The sequence below is a fragment of the Tachyglossus aculeatus genome, assembly GCF_015852505.1.
Source record: "Tachyglossus aculeatus isolate mTacAcu1 chromosome 12 unlocalized genomic scaffold, mTacAcu1.pri SUPER_6_unloc_1, whole genome shotgun sequence".
Classification (NCBI taxonomy): Eukaryota; Metazoa; Chordata; class Mammalia; order Monotremata; family Tachyglossidae; genus Tachyglossus; species Tachyglossus aculeatus.
This window is the reverse complement of record NW_024044828.1, coordinates 18,945,669-18,958,812: the sequence shown is the minus strand read 5'-3', so window position 1 is coordinate 18,958,812 and position 13,144 is coordinate 18,945,669. Positions and strand designations below refer to the sequence as shown.

Below are 13,144 nucleotides of genomic sequence, written 5' to 3'. Positions count from 1 at the left end.
ACAACAAACACACACAGGGTCTAGAGAACAATTCTGGGGACTGGGCTGGCTGAAATCAAAGGAGGCTTAAGATGCTGTCCAGGCCGAGGCCAGCGAGGCTTCTGGGCAGGCCCCGTGAGCCCGCACCACCTGACGAGCACTACAGTGCGCAAAGAACGTACCCCGGGTATCCGCTGTACTTTCCCAAGTGCTCAGGACAGCGTGTTGCGCCCAGTGGGTGATCAGTAAATACTCTACTACTACCACCCCCCCCGCCACCACCCCCAGAGCGGACCAACAGGGATGCAGGCGAGGGAGCCCCAGCCCAGGGCCCTACGGTGGCACCTTGCAACCCCTGGAGAATCTGGATCCGATGCGTCCTCAGGGCGCTCATCTCAATCGTTATCTGGGGAGGAAGGGGGTTTCCTTCGGTCCTTCCCGGAGAGACTGGCTCCCCGGAGGAACCGCCCCCGGGTCCCCCGGCTGCGGGTGGGCGCGCGGCCCCCTCCGGCTCCCCAGTACCTGTTGCTTCAGGACGAGCAGACGCTGAACTTCGACGTAGGCGGCCTGCAGGGTGGCCCGGGCCTGCAGGAGGCTGCTGTCCGTGCACTGCAGAGACTTGCTCAGCTCCTCTTCGCGCAGGGAGATGCTCAGCAACTGGTCTACCTGCGATCGCTCTGCCGGGGGGGGACACGGCACGCGACTCCACTCACCGCAAGGCGGGGAGGGACCCCCGGCCGGGCACGGGGGGTGGCAGTCCGGCGGCCCCGGCCCCACCTCGGAGCCCCGGGCCCGCGACTGGCTGGGAAGGTGCCCTCCCTGCCCTCCTGCGGGCCGATTCCAGCGTCCCAGGAGGCTCCCCCCCCGGCACCAAAAGCCTCAGGCCCGCTGGCCGGGCTGGGGCATCGGCTGGCGGCACGGAGTGGGCTGTGCCCGGCACGCCACCTTCCGTGCTGCCACTGAGAACCACTTCGGAGGGAAGGCAAACGGAAAAAGAGAAAGGACAGGGGCACCGTGGGGTTAGCTACCTCAAGCAAGGCCTCGGGGACTCCGTCGGGTCTGAACTACGGTTCTGGGGAGGCCACCCCATTTTGACCGGGGGAATCTGTCCCCTTTCTCTCCCCTACCCAAGGACCTTCCGACCTGTCCCGTCCACCGTGGCACCCTGGGCTCAAATCTTGGGTCTCGGCTTGACCCCGGGGGCAAGCTGCCCCTTATAATAACAACAACAACGATGGTATCTGTAAGCACCGGGGTAGATTCATTCATTTTCATTCATTCATCGTATTTATTGAGCGCTTACTGTGTGCTGAGCACTGTACTAAGCGCTTGGGAAGTCCAAGTTGGCAACATATAGAGACGGTCCTTACCCAACAGTGGGCTCACAGTCTAGAAGGGGGAGATCCAAGCTATTCAGGTTGGACACAGTCCACATCCCACAGGGGGCTCCCAGTCTTAGTCCCCATTTTACGGAAGAGGTCACTGAGGCCCAGGGAAGTGAAGCGACTTGCCCAAGGTCACACAGCAGACAAGTGGCGGAGCCGTAGCAAGAACCCAGGTCATTCTGACTAATGGGCCTGCGCTCTAGCCGCCAGGCTTCCCCCTCGTCCTTCGGAAGGACAGCCCGGCCGGAAAGATCGGGGGGCAGAGCCCAGGTCGCCAACTCCCCCGCGGGGCCGGAGACCGCCGGACATGCGGTTGTGGGGAAACCGAGGCTACGGACCGAGTTCGACAGGGCCACCTGCTCGGAGACCAGAGCTGGTGATGGTGACCTACTGTCCCCGTACCTTTCTTGCCTTTAATTTTCCTTCTTTTGTTCTTTCTCTCAGGGCTCGGAATTTCAGGAGAAGACCCATCCTGTCGGAGAAAAACGAGGTCATCCGTTAGTCCCGCTAACACGGTCGCCTGCTTTCCAAGACTGAGGCCACCGAAGAGAAACAGGGCCTGAGGAGAGGGAGAGTCTGCTCGCTTCCTTCCTCGCTCAAGGGACAGAAGTGAGGAAGTCCTCTCTGTCACCCTCTGCATGGCAGCGTGTTGGAAACCCTCTGAAATCAAAGAGCCACCCTCCTCTAAGTGTGAGGCTCTGCTTCCGAACCCCGGCTCAGGTCCTGCCCCCGAGGGCACCAGGCTGCCGGGGCCCCCCCGAAGCAAGGGTGCCCCGATATTCCTCCCCTTTCCCCAGAAACAAATGGTCCGAAGGCTGGCTGATCTGCAAGGCCCAACCCGGGCCTCCTGGGTGCCGGAGGGAGTTGCCTTGCCCACAGAACCGCTCTCCGCACCCCAGCGCAAAGCCAGGGCGGAAGACGTTCGGGTTGTTGGCCCACGGTCCGTACGGCCGCTCACAAACCTTCAATCGGGGCCCAACCTCACAGGCGGCGGACACACCTCCCCGGGACCTGGGGTGAATAGGCGGCGAGTGTGGAAAACCTAGGGATCCTCTCCGGCCGAGACCGAGGGGAGGGACGGCGATTCCACCAGGAGCAGGAAGAGCCGGGAGAGATAGGGGAGGAGGTGACGGCACCCTCCCCGGGTACCCTTAGGATCCAGGCTGCCCCCTTTTTTTAAATAACAATAATAACGGCATTTATTGAGCACTTACTACGTGCAAAGCACTGTTCTAAGCGCTGGGGAGGTTACAAGGTCATCAGGTTGTCCCACGTGGGGCTCACAGTCTTCATCCCCACTTGACAGATGAGGTCACCGAGGCCCAGAGAAGTGAAGTGACTTGCCCAAAGTCACCCAGCTGACAAGTGGCGGAGCCGGGATTTGAACCCACGACCTCTGACTCCAAAGCCCGGGCTCTTTCCCACTGAGCCACGCTGCTTTTTAGCTGCTGCTGCTTATGAGTGGCATCTGTTAAGCCGGGCGCCGCTCTAAGCACGGGAGCAGATACGAGGTAATCGGATTGGACTCAGTCCCCGGCCCGCATGGGGCTCACAGTCTTATTCCCCATTTTACAGATGAGGTGGCTGAGGCCCAGAGAGGTGGCTTGCCCAAGGTCACACGGCCAAGGGGTGGCAGAGCTGGGACTAGAACCCAGGTCTTTCCGACTCCCGGGCCTGTGCTCTATCCGCTAGGCCATGTTGCTTTTCCCCTAAGCTCCCTGCCCGAGGGCTCCCAGAGTGTGGGGTGAAGTAGGGGAGCTCTGGCCCCCTTTGGCTTCAGGGTGGGGCTGGGAGAGCAGAAGTGATGGGTAATAATAATAATAATAATAATAATAATGATGGCATTTGTTGAGTGCTTACTATGTGCAAAGCACTGTTCTAAGCACTGGGGGGGATACAAGGTGATCAGGTTGTCCCACATGGGGCTCACAATCTTAATCCCCATTTTACAGGTGAGGTCACTGAGGCTCAGAGAAGTTAAGTGACTTGCCCAGGGTCACACAGCAGACATGTGGCAGAGCTGGGATTCTAACCCACGACCTCTGACTCCCAAGCCCAGGCTCTTTCCACTGAGCCACAATGCTTCTCAAGCACTGAGTTCTCAGTTCTAAGCACTGAGGGGGAAACCAGGTGATCTAGACTGTGAGCCCACTGTTTGGGTAGGGACTGTCTCTATATGTCGCCAACTTGTACTTCCCAAGCGCTTAGTACAGTGCTCTGCATACAGTAAGCGCTCAATAAATACGATTGATTGATTGACTGATTGATCAGGTTGTCCCACGGGGGGCTCACCATCTTAATCCCCATTTTACAGATGAGGGAACTGAGGCTCAGAGAAGTTAAGTGACTTGCCCAGAGTCCCACAGCTGAATTGGTGGAGCCGGGATTCGAACCCATGACCTCTGACTCCAAAGCTCATGCTCTTTCCACTGACCCACACTGCCCCTCCAAGACCCAGAGGGGGAGGGCTCAGGGGGACGCAGCGTGGCTCAGTGGAAAGAGCCCGGGCTTTGGAGTCAGAGATCATGGGTTCAAATCCCGGCTCTGCCAACTGTCAGCTGGGTGACTCTGGGCAAGTCACTTCACTTCTCCGGGCCTGTGACCTCATCTGGAAAATGGGGATGAAGACTGGGAGCCCCATGTGGGACAACCTCATTCATTCATTCATTCAATCGTATTTATTGAGCGCTTACTGTGTCCAGAGCACTGGACCAAGCGCTTAGGAAGTCCAAGTTGGCAACATATACAGACGGTCCCTACCCACCAGCGGGCTCACAGTCTAGAAGGGAGAAGAACTAGAACAGCCGGGATCGTGGCTTGTGGCTGATCACCTTGTAACCTTCCCAGCGTTTAGAACAGTGCTTGGCACAAAGTAAGCGCTTAATAAATACCATCATTATTATTATTATTATCATCATCCCGGGCCAGCGTCTGCGGGAGAGCAGTCTCCGGGCTCTGTGGGGGCTGCCTTGGGGCGGGGTGGGCCAAAGGAGGAAGAAAATCACCAGGGTTTATGAAGTCCAGCTTTTCCGCCTGCCCTTTGGACGAGACTCCAAAGGCCCGCGGCCGGCCCGGAGCCGGCCCGGAGTGCCAGGAATGGCCTTTGGTGAGAACGGGTCACGGGGAGGCCCCGGGGGCATTCCGGAGTCAAGGCTGGCGGCGGACCGTTTGGGAAATGACCTCACGCTGGGCCCGGCCTCGCCGGATCGGGTTCCGGGGAACTCGGAGTGGAGGAGGCCGCGGCCAGAAGCAGGGAAGACCCGAGCAGGGCAGTCAGAAGCGGCCAAGGGTCAGGTGGGGTGACGTGAGACGCCGGGAGGGCGGGCGGGAGACGACTTCCCCGGAACCAAAACCGGGGCTCGGGAAGCGCGGGGCATCCCGTGCCCTCCGAAGCCGAGGCGGCAGACCCGGGCCGGGCCAACCCCCCGGTGTGGTGCCCGCCCGGCCCCCCGCACACTCACGCCCGTGGCTCTCCGCTTCTTCCGGAGCCCCTGGACGTCGTTCTGCTCGGCCCCGGAGGTGCAGCTGCTGTCGGTGGCCGCGTCCGCCAGGCTGGAGGTGGCCAGGGTGGACGAGGAAGACGGGCGGTTTCCTTCCCCGTTGCTCTCCTGGGCGGGCCCCTCCCGGCGGCCCCGGTCCCCGTCTCCGGTCCCCGGGGGGGTGGCCCGGCCGGGGGGCAGCTGGACGCTCTGCCGCCTCCGGCCGGCCACGCCATCCGGCCTCTCGGCGGCCAGGGGGGCCGCCTCCTGCTTGAGGCCGATCCACGGGCCGCCGCTCGCCTTCTGGCCCTGGAGGGCCCGCAGCGAGTGGGAGGCCGGGACCGCCGGCCGTGGCTCGTTCTCCTTGCCGGAAGCCTGCTCGCCGAAGAAACCGAAGACGGGCGAGGCCCTGTCCACGACGACGCTGCTCTCCGACAGGCTGCGCTTCCTGCCCGGGCTGGGGGCCGCCGGGATGGAGATCCCTTCCCACTGGAAGCCCTCCAGGCTGGACAGGTCGGGCTCCTCGTCCATGTCCAGCCCCTCCTGTTCATTCTGCACCAGGGGGACCATCTCTATGCCAAATCTGGAAGGAGGGAGCGGGCTCAAAAATCTAGCCCGGCCTGGCTGGGGACAACCAAGAGGGGATGCCCCGGCCACTCTGCGTAAGCTCACTTCCCGGGACCTTGGCTGCCCTGAAAAGGGGTGGGCCAATAATAATAATAATGATAATAATGGCATTTATTAAGCGCTTACTATGTGCAAAGCACTGTTCTTTAAGGATACAAGGCGATCAGGTTGTCCCACGGGGCCTCACAGTCTTCATCCCCATTTTACAGATGAGGTTACTGAAGCCCAGAGAAGTGAAGTGACTTGCCCAGAGTCACACAGCTGACAGTTGGCGGACTTGGGATTTGAACCCGTGACCTCTGACTCCAAAGCCCGGGCTCCTTCCACTGAGTCGCGCTGCTTCTCTGAGTACATAATGTGGCCCTTGGTGAACATAAACTGGCTAGCGGCGGCCTACTGAGAAGCAGTGTGGCTCAGTGGAAACAGCCCGGGCTTCGGAGTCAGAGGTCATGGGTTCAAATCCCAGCTCTGCCAACTGTCAGCTGGGTGACTTTGGGCAAGTCACTTAACTTCTCTGTGCCTCAGTTACCTCGTCTGTAAAAGGAGGATGAAGACTGTGAGCCCCCTTTGGGACAACCTGATCACCTTGTAACCTCCCTAGCGCTTAGAACAGTGCTTTGCACAGAGGAAGCCCTTAATAAATGCCATTATTATTATTATTACTATCTCGGCGGTGGCCCCCAAGGCTCTGAGAAGACTGCACGCTCACTGTGGGCAAGGAAGGCTCTGTGTTGTACTTTCCCAAGCGCTTAGTACAGAGCTCTGCATACATTAAGAGCGCAATAGAGACCATCTATTAATTGACGAAGAACAGCAGCCCTGCCCATCCGTCTCCTCCCTCTGGTCAATAGCATCGGGGAAGAGCTTAGTACAGCGTACCGTGGATGAGAAAGGCCACACGATTCCCGCCGTTACTACTCCACGGGTCTCTTTAAATCGTACGGCACCGAAGCCCCCGATCCCGCTCCACGCTCAGCGCCGCTTCCCTCCCGCCTCGCCGGGGTACGGGGGTCCCCCTCGGAGCCCAGCCGGCGTGCGTCGGGGGCGAGGGAGGGGGGGAAGGCGGCGGCTCACCTGGGAAGGCCCTTTCCCAGCTCCTGCTTCTTCTTGGAGACCTGCTGGATGACCTGATCCCAGTTGACGTTGCGCCGGGAGGCGCTGAGGATCTGGCGCAGCGTGGGCTTGAGGCCCGACTCCTTCTCCGCCTCGCCGCGCCGGTGGCCGCTCACGTTGCGGATGCGCCGGGCGCTGTTGAGGTTCGGCTCGGGGAGGTGGGCGCCGGCTTTGCTCTTGGAGCTGATGTGCCGCGTCAGGTCCCGCTGCAGGGAGGCCGGGAAGCCCAGCCTGCTCAGCTCCGGCAGGAGCGGGCCCGGAGCCTGGCCGGCCCCGGCCTTCTGGAGCTCGGCTTCCAGGCCGCCCTCCTCCGAGGCCTCCGGCTCCAAGGCCCCGGTCGGCTTGGCCGGATCGTCCTCCCCTCCGCCGGCCACGGGGCCCTTGGGGCCCGGTGCGGGCTCCCCGGGGAATCCGGCCTCTTTCCGGGCCGGAGCGGAGGCCCCGGACTGCCTCCCGGACAGCCGACAGTCCCCCTCGGAGGCGGCGCTGCCGTCGGGCCCGCGGGGGGCACCCGCGCCGGATCTTTCGGTGTCGGAGGGCTCCCCGTCGCTGTTGTCCTCCGGGCCGTGGCCCCGCGGCCCCCCGGCCCAGGAGTCCCGGCGTCCCCCCGCCGCCCTCGCTTCCTTCTCCTGGGGGCTCCCGCTGGCCGGCGCCCGGGCCCGGGAGTTCTGCAGCGGTGAGCTGCAACGCAGCACCTCCTTGGCTCTCCGCAGCGCTTCGCTCAGGCTGTCGCCGGGCTCCCGCCGGGCCCCCTCCGCCCCTTCCTTGTGTCCTCGCGGGGGCCGGGAGCAGGAGCCGCGCAGCTTGGAGATGTGGTGGGAGGAAGTCCGGCCGCCCCCGGCGCCGGGATCGCTCGGGCGCCGCTGAGGTTCTCCCGGCGGGGGGGATGGCGGTATGGGGCCCGACGGGGTCTTGGGATCTTGCTTCGGAGGTCCCGGCTTCGGGCCCGGAAGGAGAGGGGACTTGATCGATGGCATCTTGGTGCTCGGAACCCTCTCTGCTTCGGGCCGCCCTCCGGCCCGGGGGCCGGGACCGCCGGACGCGGCCTTCTGGCCCGGGGGCCCGGGCGGGGTGGGCTCTGGGCTGCTCTGGGGGACGTCGGCTTTGGGATCTTTCAGGATTCTGGTGGGGATGGGGCAGGACAGGAAGGAGTGGGGGTCGCTCTGCTCTGGTTTCTTGGCCGCCAGCTCCTTCAGGCTGGCAGCGGGCTCCAGGGTTTTCTGGGACGGGTACGGGCTCCAGCGGCGCGGCCTCTCCCGGCCCCCTCCGCCGCCCCTCCCGCTGCCCCGGGAAGCCGGGCCCTCCGCCGGCGTCGGGGTCTGGCTCTCCGGGGGTTTGGCGCCGTCGAAATCGGGCGGCCCCTCGGCGGGATGCCTGTCGCCGGGGAAACTGGGGCCTCTGTAGGGGCCGTCGTCGTCTTGCCGTTGCCAGCTGTACCTCTCCGAGGAGTACTTGCTTGATTTGTTTAACTTCTTGTTCCACGCGGGGCTCCCGTCTTCCACTGGACAGTTAGAGCTCCTGTTTCTCCCCGACTGAAACTTGTCTCCCGGACCGCCGCGGTAATTCCAACTCTTTCCGCTCCGGGGGCCGGCTTTCCAGTTCCCGCTGGGGCCGTTCAGATGCCAACTGGGAAAGCCGCCCGCTCCTTCGTTGTGCCAGGCGGAGTTCCTTCCCGGCCCACCTCGGGCCCAATCCAACGAGCCCCCGGGCGGGTGCCAGGCCCCGCCGGAGCCCCCGTGCCCGTGGAACCAACTCGGGGGCCCTCCGGGACCCTTGTGCCACGGTGGCCCGGGGCGGCCCCTCGGCCCATTCCCGCTCCTCAGCGAGTGGGGAAAGCCGGCTTTCCAGGACCCCCCCGAAGCCGTCCTCCCACTTCCGCTCCCACGGGGCGGGGCCCCGGTGCTGCCAGGCCGGCTGGTCGTAGTCTTCTCGGTCCTGGTACGAAGCTCGCTCTTCTCTGCGCCACTGGGACCGTCTGCTGTCATCCGGGTTCGGCTCCGGGCCGGCTGAGGAAGCTGCTTCTTGCCTGGAAAACGAGAAGTTTCTCCTCAGGGATACCAAAACTCACCCACCTCCGGCGGAGAGGAAACCCCGCCGCCTCCCGGAACTCCGGGATTCCGCTCCACATTCCCGCTCGCTCCCCCTCGTTACTGCTGGCAAGACTTGGAGGTCGGGAAATGGAGTAAGACGTGGACGCCGCCCACGGGGAATCGGCGAAGCGACCCGCTCTGGGTACAGAAGTGAGAGCCAGAGAGTCAAAAGAATCCGGTTATTTTAGGGCACCTGGGGTTGGGAAAGGCTACGGAGTTTGTGCCTTCTGAGCCGTCGAAGCTCACGCGTCACGGGTTCAAATCCCGGCTCCGCCAACTGTCAGCTGTGGGCCTCAGTGACCTCATCTGTAAAATGGGGATTAAGACTGTGAGCCCCTCGTGGGACAAACTGATCACACCGTAACCTCCCCAACGCTTAGAACCGTGCTTTGCACATAGTAAGCGCTTAACAAATGCCATCATCATCATCAAAGCCAGGAGAGCGCTGGGAATGGGAAGCTGGGATTGTCCGCCTTTCATTCATTCCGTCGTATTTTCTGGGCACATACAGTGTGCAGAGCGCTGTACTAAACGCTTGGGAGAGTACGATATACCAAAAAATGGACACGTTCCCTACCCGCAACAAGCTTACAGTCTAGAAGGGGGAGCAGGGAGGACAAACCTAACGGGGACGGATTAACTATAAAGGTGAATTCAGAGCAGGGGTTAGAGGAGAGAATTCCCGACGCCAGACTTAGGGGTCAGAGGTTCAAAAAATGGACACATTCCCTACCCGCAACAAGCTTCCAGTCTAGAAGGGGGAGCAGGGAGGACAAACCTAAGGGGGACGGATTAACTACAAAGGTGAATTCAGATCAGGGGTCAGAGGAGAGAATTCCCGACGCCAGACTTGGGGGTCAGAGCTCCAAAAAACGGACACATTCCCTACCCGCAACAAGCTTACAGCCTAGAAGGGGGAGCAGGGAGGACAAACCTAAGGGGGACGAATTAACTATAAAGGTGGACTCAGAGCAGGGGTCAGAGGAGAGAATTCCCAACGCCAGACTTCGGGGTCAGAGCTTTGTGACACGGGATTTAGCAGTTCATAAGCAGCTCAGACGCCAGAGGATGCCAAGGATCGGGTCCTTCGCCTGTCCCAGAAACGCGGCCACGGGAGGCTCGGTGGTATCGGACGGGGTCCCGATAAAACCCCAAATGCGCAGACAAGGAAGTGATGGTGTTGAAGGGCCCTTGTTCTACAAGGGCCGAGGAGCAGTGTGGCCTAGTGGATAAAGCCCAGGTCTGAGGGTTGGAAGGACTTGGCTGCCCGAGGAGAGTGACGGAGCTGGGATTGGAACCCAGGTCCTCTGAGTCCTAGGCTAGGGATCATTTCTGCAGAGCTGCTTCCCTGTTGATGATGATGATGATTCCGACAGGGCTGCGGATCGGGCCAAGGATGTCTGAATGATCTACTCTGTAGACTGGAAACACCTCGTGGGCAGGGATCGCATTCACCCTCTCTGCTGCATTGAATCCTACCAAGTGTTTAGTACCGTGCTGGGTACACAGTAAGCACTCAAATACCACTAAAGGATTGATGTACTCCCTCAGTTCTTTAATAATAATAATAATGGCATTTATTAAGCGCTTACTATGTGCACTGTTCTAAGCACTGGGGAGGTTTCAAGGTGATCAGGTTGTCCCACGGGGGGCTCACAGTCTTCATCCCCACTTTCCAGATGAGGTAACTGAGGCCCAGAGAAGTGAAGTGACTTGCCCAAAGTCACCCAGCCGACAATTGGCAGAGCTGGGATTTGAACCCCTGACCACTGACTCCAAAGCCCGGGCTCTTTCCACTGAGCCACGCTGCTTCTCAAGCAGCATCTTTAAGAACGATCAAAGGTATTTATTGAGCACCTACTTTGGGTGGAGCACTGTATTAAGTGCTTCGGAGTGCTTGAGAAGCAGCGTGGCTCAGTGGGTACAGCCCGGGGCTGGGAGTCGGAAAGACCTGGGTTCTAATCACAGATCTGCCACATGCTACTTAATTTTTCTGGGCCTCAGTTACCTCATGTAGACATTAGGAATTTGGACTGTGAGGCCCCTGTGAGACGGGGGCAGTGTCCAACTTGATTAGCTTTTATCTACCCCAGCGCTTAAAGCATAATAATAATAATAATAATGGCATTTGTTAAGCGCTTACTATGTTCAGAGCACTGTTCTAAGCGCTGGGGGGGCTACAAGGTGATCAAGTTGCCCCACGTGGTGCTCACAATCTTAATCCCCATTTTACAGATGAGGGAACAGAGGCTCAGAGAAGTGAAGTGACTTGCCCAAGGTCACACAGCAGACACGTGGCGGAGTTGGGATTCGAACCCATGACCTCTGACTCCAAAGCCCGGGCTCTTTCCACTGAGCCACGCTGCTTCTCTAGGTGTCAAGCGTGGATGGCACATAGTAAGCGCTTAACAAGTACCATTATTATTATCCTTATGACAACACAACAGGGTAGGTAGACCCGTCCCCTGCCCACAAGCAGCGTGGCTCAGTGGAAAGAGCCTGGGCTTTGGAGTCGGAGGTCGTGGGTTCAAATCCCAGCTCCGCCACTTGTCAGCTGGGTGACTTTGGGCAAGTCACTTCACTTCTCTGGGCCTCAGAGTTCCCTCATCTGGAAAATGGGGATGAAGACTGTGAGCCCCCCGTGGGACAACCTGATCACCTTGTATCCCCCCCAGTGCTTAGAACAGTGCTCTGCACATAGTAAGCGCTCAATAAATACTATTGATTGATTGACTGATCTGGACTGTATATATGTTTGTGCATATTTATTACTCTATTCATTTATTTATTTGTTTATTTATTTTACTTGTGCATAGCTTTTCTATTTATTTTATTAGTATGTTTGGTTTTGTTCTCTGTCTCCCCCTTTTAGACTGTGAGCCCACTGTTGGGTAGGGACTGTCTCTATATGTTGCCAATTTGGACTTCCCAAGCGCTTAGTACAGTGCTCTGCACATAGTAAGCGCTCAATAAATACGATTGATGATGATGATGACTGAAATCTGGGCTTTGGGGACCCAAATAAAGTAAAGGTCGGGGGCAGCTCAGCCTTGGGGGCAGCTAGGCAAGGAGGCGGCAGGAATGTCATCTGTGGGGCCAAACAGCCGGCACGGAGCTATATAAAAACACACGTCGCCACCATCGGTTTAAGACTCCGGGGAGGTCGCGGGGAGGGGAGGGGGAGAGGCGTTCCCAAAGACGGGAAAGCCATCTTTCTAGCCTGTGAGCCCGCTGTTGGGTAGGGACCGTCTCTAGATGTTGCCGACTTGGACTTCCCAAGCGCTCAGTCCAGTGCTCGGCACACAGGAAGCGCTCAATAAATACGATTGATTGATTGATTGAAAGCGCACGAAACGAACCAACTGCTCTGACATGACGCCACCTACAAATCCTTCTCCTTCTGAGTCAGGGCCGAGACTTGTGGGTTTTTTCCCCCGCTCCCCGTTACAAATCTCCGACACAAAAGTACTACAAAAGAGCAATAGGGAGGGGCAGGAAAATAGACATAAACCGGATTCTAATTCTGCTGGAGAGTAGAAACACTACACTGCCCAAGGCTGCTGGCCACTCGCCCCGAGATGCAATTACGGGCCCCGGCAGATAATCAATCACATTTATTGAGCACTTACTGTGTGCAGAGCACTGTACTAAGCGCTTAGGAAGTCCAAGTTGGCAACATATAGAGACGGTCCCTACCCAACAGCGGGCTCACAGTCTAGATAACGAATGTAGCCTTCAGCTGACGGCTGAAATCTACAGAAGCAGCGTGGCTCAGTGGAAAGAGCCCGGGCTTTGGAGTCCGAGGTCATGGATTCGAATCCCAGCTCCGCCACATGTCTGCTGTGTGATGCTGGGCAGGTCACTTAACTTCTCTGAGCCTCAGTGACCTCATCTGGAAAATAGGGATTAAGACGGTAAGCCCCACGTGGGACAACCTGATCACCTTGTATCCCCCCAGCCCTTAGAATAATAATAATAATGATGATGATGGTATTTGTTAAGCGCTTACTATGTGCAAAGCACTGTTCTAAGCGCTGCGGAGGTTACAAGGTGATCAGGTTGTCCCTTGGGGGGCTCACAGTCTTCACCCCCATTTTCCAGATGAGGGTACTGAGGCCCAGAGAAGTGCCGAAAGTCACCCAGCTGACAAGTGGTGGAGCCGGGATTTGAACCCATGACCTGTGACTCCAAAGCCCAGGCTCTTTCCACTGAGCCACGCTGCTTCTCGCAGAGTACAAACCTCTGTAATCCCTCCTCCGTAACAGGGGAAGTCCCAGGTGTGATAGAAGCAGCGTGGCTCAGTGGCAAGAGCCCGGGCTTTGGAGTCAGAGATCATGGGTTCGAATCCCGGCTCTGCCCATTGCCAGCTGTGTGACTTTGGGTGAGTCACTTAACTTCTCTGGGCCTCAGTTCCCTCATCTGGAAATTGGGGATTAAGACTGTGAGCCCCACTTGGGACAACCTGATGACC

The 13,144-nt window shown here is 59.2% G+C and overlaps 1 protein-coding gene across 1 annotated transcript in view; it reads right to left on the bottom strand.

Moving 5' to 3' along the window:
* The window catches only part of ZNF106 (zinc finger protein 106), a 47,269-nt gene that overhangs the window by 12,098 nt on the left and 22,027 nt on the right, over window positions 1-13,144 (bottom strand). Inside the window, 6 exon segments of the mRNA XM_038740981.1 lie at window positions 325-385; window positions 502-656; window positions 1,767-1,836; window positions 4,826-5,426; window positions 6,545-8,439; window positions 8,441-8,609. Coding sequence (XP_038596909.1) covers window positions 325-385; window positions 502-656; window positions 1,767-1,836; window positions 4,826-5,426; window positions 6,545-8,439; window positions 8,441-8,609 — 2,951 coding nt within the window.